Raw genomic sequence first — 7500 nt, 5'->3', positions numbered from 1 at the left:
TGCTGCAACATGAGCTGATGGTTGTGGATGAGTGGCACAACAATGGGCCTCAGGATCTCGTCACGGTATCTCAATAAAATGCAGCTGTGTTAGTTGTCCGTAACATACGCCCGCCCATACCATAACCCCCCGCCACCATTTCAATTTCATTTTTCATTTAGCTGACGCTTTTATCCAAAGCGACTTACAATTGCTATATATTTCAGAGGTCGCACGCCTCTGGAGCAATTAGGGGTTAAGTGTCTTGCTCAGGGACATATTGGTGTCTCACAGTGGATTCAAACCCGGGTCTCTCACACCAAAGGTATTTGTCCTATCCACTGCACCATCACCACACCCACCATGGGCCACTCGATCCACAACGCTGACATCAGCAAACCGCTCACACACAGACGTCACACACGCTGTCTGCCGTCTGCCCTGTGCAGTGAAAACCGGGATTCATCCGTGAGGAGAACAGCTCTGCGGGACAACCCCAGTGTTCATGACAACCCGGCGCTGGCACGTTTCTGCACAGAGGTGTCGATGTAACCGTTCTTGAGGAAGTCTGTCATCCGTCGGGCTACGACACTGAAGAAGATCTTCCCCTCCACGCTGAGATCCACACTGTTCTCCTCCTTCAGTGTCCAGACCCCCCGTGTGCCTCCACTCGTCTGCTACTGCCCCCCACGCCCAGTGCTTGAAGTGGGGAAAGGTGCCGGTACTCTCTTGCATTGGCAAATCATGACATTTGAGATTTCTACTGTGAAAAACTAATCTTGGAGATATTGCTGGTACAACAACAATTTACTGTGTTTATTAACAACTAATTTATTAACAACATAAATGTATTTAAACAAGTAGTGTGTGCGTGTGTGTGTGTGCACGCATGTGTGTGTGTGTGTGAAAACGGAACTCCTCCAAGTCTGCAAGTCCAAAAATACATTTATGGTGAGATTACTACATTTTAATTAATTAAATACATTTATGGTAAGATTATTATATTTTCATTAAATGCATTTATGGTAAGATTATTATATTTTCATGTCAATCTGTGTTCATTTGGACCACAAACCAAGTGCTGTTACTTTAGCAGAAATAGATTCTGTGTGGAAATGATCGCTGCACTGCTGTATACACACACACACCGCTCCTGTAACGGATCGCCGGCGCATCCGCGTGTAGTGTGAACGCTCTAACCTGTTAACATGGGTGCGGAAAAAATATGCACCACATACGCACTGCAAACGGAGTATGTGTGAAACGGGCTTGACACTGACGCTTTTTCTGTCAGCGGTAGAGTACCGGCTACATGCGAGAAGTAGCGGTGCGCACGAAAAAGTGCAGGAAAATGTAGAAGTGCTGGCACTGCGTGAGTACCGCCCCACTTCGAGCACTGCCTACGCCACACTACTCGCACGATCTTCTACAGGATCTTGAGGAGCTCAGGGCAACGCTTGTACACGTGTAGGGCACAGCACTGGGTCCGGGAGCGAGCTGGCTCTGGCTGCTGAAACCTCCCTCACGGGCTCTGTGATGCTGAAGTCCAGCAGACACCGAGGGCCCTAGCTCCCTATCAGGGTCACTCAGGGGGTCGTTCAAGTACCGGTCTACTTCCTCTCTGGAACAAGTCGGACGTCACTCGCTTCTGCCCCAACAGCTGTGTTGTGAACTCGAAGGGATTGGCTATAATAAACACAGATCTCTCTCTCTCTCTCTCTCTCCGCCTCCTGTCACTCTGCTCTACGGTCACGGTTCCTTCCTAGCGCTGTGTTGGAGCTCTGCGAGTGCTGGTTTCTCCTCAGTTGCGAAGCTCTTGCAGACCTCGTCTGCTCTTCGGTTGATTGTGTGGTTTGGTCTGTTGGTCTTGCACTCTTCAACGCCTCTGTGCTGGTGATGATTCTCACTGTCTCCTCGTCTAACTTCCTCCATACCCCTGGAGCCGCTTGATCCGAGGCTTCTGTACGACTCTGTCGGGAGCCGGAGAGTTCAGCGCTGGGAGGTTCTGGACGCTGGGTGTCCAATTTTAAGCCCGCGCTCATTCTTGCAGACCTTGAAGCAAATGCACCTTGCCATTGTTGATAATACGTTGGCCAAGGTCGTCATCGTCAGGTTCGTCCTATTGGAGTGCCATTTTTTTTATTCCAGATATATATTATATATTCCACAAATGAGCATGCTTATTTAAAATATAAGCAAAATGTTTTTCCTCCTTCTTTCTTTTGATTTCACACTGAAATATGACCTGAACATGTTCTAGACAGCTGTTGTGAAATTCACCTCTTAATAAAGTAAATATTGAGTTGATGTTGACATTAAACTGAGTTCGAAGCACTAAATCACAGTGTTTGTGTGTGTTTTCTCTGATATATGTGGCGGTTTGTAAGTGAAAAGCAGTCGTTTAGATCTTGTGTTTTCTTTACAACTGTAATATCATTTCTGTAATATCATTTCATTAAACTGTAATATCATTTCTACAGCTGATTTATCAGTGCTGAGAGGAACGAGGTTCTTCAGTAACTCAACGCAGATGTTTGAGCACAGAATGAGCAGCTTTACAGTGATAATAGGAGATTACAGTAACAGAGATTGTTTCGGCTTTACAGCAGATCTAGAATAAAGTTATTGTCCAGATAAAGTTAGTTTTGATTGATTCGCTTCTGTTGCAAAGATCATTAGTTATTAACTTAGCGGCCGCCAACAACACAACAAAAATGTTCACAACAAAATCACAACAGAAATGACCCATCGCTGAACTTACTTAAGCTGGACTGTGATGCTATTTTCTTCTGGATACAAACTTTGCTGCATTATTTTCCTGTTATCTCTGTAAAGCTGCTTTGAAACACTCTGTACTGTAAGAAGCGCTGTATAAATAAAGGTGAGTTGACTTGATCTGTGAGAAATGTAGTCGTTTACCGTAACAAACGCGCCCGTCTCCGGTGAATCCCGAGGCGCATCGGCAGGAGAAGTCTTTCCCTGGAGCCGGTCGACACACGGCGTTGGTGTCGCAGCCGTGTCTGCCGGTGAAACACGGGTTCTGCTCGGGGAGTACGCCTGAAACACATGCGTGCACTTACAATCCATAATGCATGGAAATATTCACCACATCAGAAGCTTCTGAATCATAAAACACTCATAAAACTCATGAAAACCGACCAAAAAATACTTTCAGTCAATTAAATGCATCGTTTAACTATGGCCATCACTACATCAAACTGTCACAGGTTCATAATCAATCCTCAAAAGCACCACATAATGAATTAATAACCCCAAAATACAACTAATCTTAACTCCTTGATTGTTTATATCATTGCAAAAGTGTAACTATATCATCACAAAGTTCTCTACATAAAGTTTAATACATAAATGTATCCAACTCTATCCGCATGCATAAAGTACAGGCATGTAAAGCTATATAACTTTATACACACATACATATACAAATTGTGACTCTATTGTCGTCCAGCTCTAGGCATGAAGATATTAAAGTCCTCTAATCATTTCATCCCTTAAAACTCATCTTTGATCACCAAAATGCATATTTAAACTTTTTTCCTTGCGAAACATTTCTTCATGCCATAAAATATCTTGAATGTAACTCGACACCCTTGCCTAATTTAGTATGTGTGGTTCTATGAATATGCAAATGAGCCCCGCCTCCACTCACTCATAGATCCACTCGTTGACGATCACACGTTAATCTGATTGGTTACAAGGTAGTTTGTGACGTCAGAAACACCAACGATTTCAAACCGTGTTTTTGAGACTGTCTTTGGTTCACTGCAGTTTTAAAGGTACAATATGTAGGATTTTTGCAGTAAAATATCCAAAAACCACTAGACCAATGTTATATATTTTGTTTAGTTGATCAATTACAATATCCCAAATGTTTCAAACTATTTGTAAATCGTGAGAAAACTGCGATTTTAACCAAGGAAACGGGGCGTGTGAGCAGGGGTGAGGAGTCGCCAGTCAATGACGTCATATCCGCGTTAGCCTCGGTTTCCGCCAGGTTTGACCTCGCACTGCCATAGTAACCATGGCGACAGTCGTTGACAACTGGGTTATGCCTAGCAGGATGCTCACGCTGTTGTGGTTTTGTTCAAACATTATGGATCATGGCAAGAAGACAAAAAGAGGACTAAAACGAAGATCAACATGTTTCGAGATGCCGAGAGATCCACGTCCGCGACTAACTTCCACTTGACAGAGACGCGAGTGTTGCATGTACTTTATTAGACAGGTGAACAAATGTACATAAAACTATTAATGTTATTTAGTTCAACATGATGAAATGTTAGAATATGATCTGTATGTCATTCTAATGTTGATCTAGCAACACACAACCTAACTAACAACATTCAACACACTCAAATGCCGTTTAGTGTGATATTGTAACTGTTAGAGCGAGTGAAACAGCGCTGCGTTACCTCAAGTTTCATTCGTCTAATAAACTGACCTGTGTGAGTATTAATCCAGCACTTGCGTGTAGTTCGGTAGAATGAAATGTCCTTATTCTTTTATATCCGCGGGACTCGCGTTGCGTGTGGCGATGGTATACGCTAGCAATCGCGCCCTGCTTTACACCACAGTCATGTTAAAACATTAATGTATTCACTCATCCATAAAAGATCCATCAGCTTGACGACAAGATCCATAATTCAGCTTAATGTGGAATATACGTCATCAGTATGCGCCTTTGTTATTGTAAGAGGTTAGCGACCCCTGCTGGCGAAAAATCCTGCATATTGTACCTTTAAGGAGAAAATACTCAGCAATGCTGTCGACTTATGAATTTACACATGGTTTGTCTTAAAGCATATTAAAAACACCACATAACAACATTAAAAGCTGGATTTTCACCACAGGGGGACTTTAAGATACTCTAAACATTAACATCAGGATTTTCTGTTTCTGCTTTGAAACGGTGTGTGTTGTGAAAAGCGCTTCATAAATATAATTGAAGAAGCACATCTGGGCCTGTCGTAGTTTATCCTGAACTAAACCTAGAAACCGACACTGAAACACGCAGATGTTCGTGTTCTTCAGCTTTAACTCGTATCCGCTTACATGAAGCACTTTAACCCAGAACACACAAACACACACAGTGATAAACAGCGGGAGACTGAGTTAAATCACACACACGAGCTTCACTTGCAGCTGCGAACGACTCACACACAGATAGTGAACAAGATATACTACATTTACAATTATTCATTTAGCAGATGATTTCTGAAGGATCATGTGACACTGAAGACTGGAGTAATGATGCTGAAAATTCAGCTTTGATCACAGGAATAAATTACACTTTACTATATATTCACAAAGAAAACAGCTGATTTACACTGGAATAATATTTCACTGTTTTTACTGTATTTTTGATCAAATAAAAGCAGCTCTGCATAACAGAAGAGACTCTTTCTAAAGCCGTTAGTGTCAATGATCTACTTTAAGAGTGTAACTCTTGTAGGACTTTGGGATTTTGCTTAAATATAAAGTGCATTACAGATAAAATGTATTATTATCGATGTAAGTTTGCTCACTGTGGACGGAGCCGATCTTGTTGCTCATGGCGAAGCGGATCAGCTGATTGCTGGAGTCGTACATGACGAAGATCTGGTCGACGCTGAGCTGCTGGCGTTCGGGGTCCGAGAGCGAGAGCGCCCCCTGTGGACAGCTCTGGAAGCGCAGGCTCTGGGTCCACAGGTAGCTGTGTGTGCGCACGCTGCCGTCAGGCATGCTAACGCTGTATTCCCGCCGCGACGACGACGTGATCACTGAAAACATCACACAGAAATACAGGTATTAGAAAACAACTCCCTTTAACTCAAATACAGCTCGTTAGCAAAATCATTCAGGAGAATCTACTGTAGAAACCGAGAATTCAGAGTTTGTTACTGGTATAAATGACATTTATTCAGCACTCGTATACAGTGTTGTTGGGGAAAGTCAGTTTTAAAAGTAATGCATTACAATATTGCGTTACTTCTTAAAAAAGTAACTAATTGCGTTACTTACTGTAGTTACTTTAATTGAAAGTAATGCGTTACGTTACTTTTGCTTTACTTTTTCTCATTTCTCAACTTAATTGTTTTTTTTTTTATAACAGAAAAAAATATCTATTTTTGGCAGATGTTCAGGCCTTTTCACACCAAAAGTGAAGTGAATAATCCTCAAGCTGAATGAAATGCATATTCACTCCTGTACAGTAGAGGGCGCCGCTCAAACTAACCTTCCAGCTTTTCTGGATTAAAGAACAATAGGATGCAAGAGAATCAAGTTCAACACTTCAGCATTACATTTAAAAAAAAATGAAATACAAATGAGTTGTTTATCTAAAGTCATTTTTGTTCATTGTTATGGTTGAAGTGAATCACTGACCAGCAGCAAAGGCATTGGTTAATAAAGTGAGATTAAATACATAAAGTATAATTGTGTAATTTAATATATTTAACTATTGCAGGTTTGCGTAATATTCTGAGATTATATTTCACTGTTTGTATTAATTTTGAGTAATACTAAATCTGTTGTTTTTTTTGCAAGTGAGATGAGTAAATGGCTCAAAAGTAACACAATGACTGTGAACTTTGATTTCTCTCAACATGGGACACAAGAACTGACGGTCAATAAATGTGAACTACTTGCGTTACTTGTTTAAAAAAGTAACTCCGATATTTTGTTGTAAATGTAAAAGTAATGCGTTACTTTACTAGTTACTTGAAAAAAGTAATCTGATTACATACCTCGAGTTACTTGTAATGCGTTTCCCCTAACCCTGCTCATATATCAGAGATATTCGGCACTCACGGTTAAAACACTCAAGCAAAACAAAACATGGTCCGGTCAAAGTGTCTGAATTCACGAGTTCCTTTGCCCATATAATCTATAAGATAATAAGGTTAAGCGTATTTGTCTTGCTGTGCGTAGTGTGGGGGGTGCTCGTTTTGTGTATAATATGTCACAGTTTACTTTATTTTGCTCTCCTCACTTACATAAATGAACTATCGTGTCCTGCACACACTAGTAAAAAAATATCAGAAATGCTATCTGGTGTGTTTGAGTGCAGAGGTGTGTGTCGCTCACGGTTGCTGGAGTGCTGGTAGATCTCGCTGTACGCTGGGATCTGGACCGTGGCTCCGGGCGGCACCTCGGGGATCCGGCCGTCCAGGTGTGTGTTGACCAGCAGGTGATCGTGCTCATCGATGCCCCCGAACTCCTGCATGATGCTCAGCTTCTCGTTGCCGGGCAGGAACGTGACCTCGGCCTGGCGGGTGAAGACTCCTCCTGTGCACACGAGAGAAGGAGACGGGTCAGTGACCTCTGACCTCTGACCCTGAGCATGTGTTTCCAATGAAGATCAATCTCACAGGAAAGGCTTGAGAATTAATATCATGCAGAAGAAGAAGAAGAAGAAGGAGGAGAAGCAGGAGATTTCATGAGGAACAACAGTTTATACATTCAGTCACAAATAATAATAATGTTGCCGAATAATTTCAGTATTAAGGCCCGTTCACACAG

General features: G+C 42.1%; 1 protein-coding gene across 1 annotated transcript in view; it reads right to left on the bottom strand.

Moving 5' to 3' along the window:
- Positions 1-7500, bottom strand: part of LOC143747495 (nidogen-1-like) — a 33711-nt gene that overhangs the window by 14040 nt on the left and 12171 nt on the right. The window contains exons 7-9 of the mRNA XM_077240279.1: positions 7066-7266; positions 5526-5759; positions 2899-3036 (exon numbers count right to left, since the gene is read on the bottom strand). Of these exons, the coding sequence (XP_077096394.1) occupies positions 2899-3036; positions 5526-5759; positions 7066-7266 (573 nt within the window). The remainder of the gene's footprint in view (positions 1-2898; positions 3037-5525; positions 5760-7065; positions 7267-7500) is intronic.

This window comes from Siphateles boraxobius, unplaced genomic scaffold (genome assembly GCF_051911475.1).
Source record: "Siphateles boraxobius isolate OS27281-9 unplaced genomic scaffold, OSU_SipBor_1 223, whole genome shotgun sequence".
NCBI lineage: Eukaryota > Metazoa > Chordata > Actinopteri > Cypriniformes > Leuciscidae > Siphateles > Siphateles boraxobius.
This window is presented reverse-complemented; position numbering and strand designations above follow the sequence as displayed.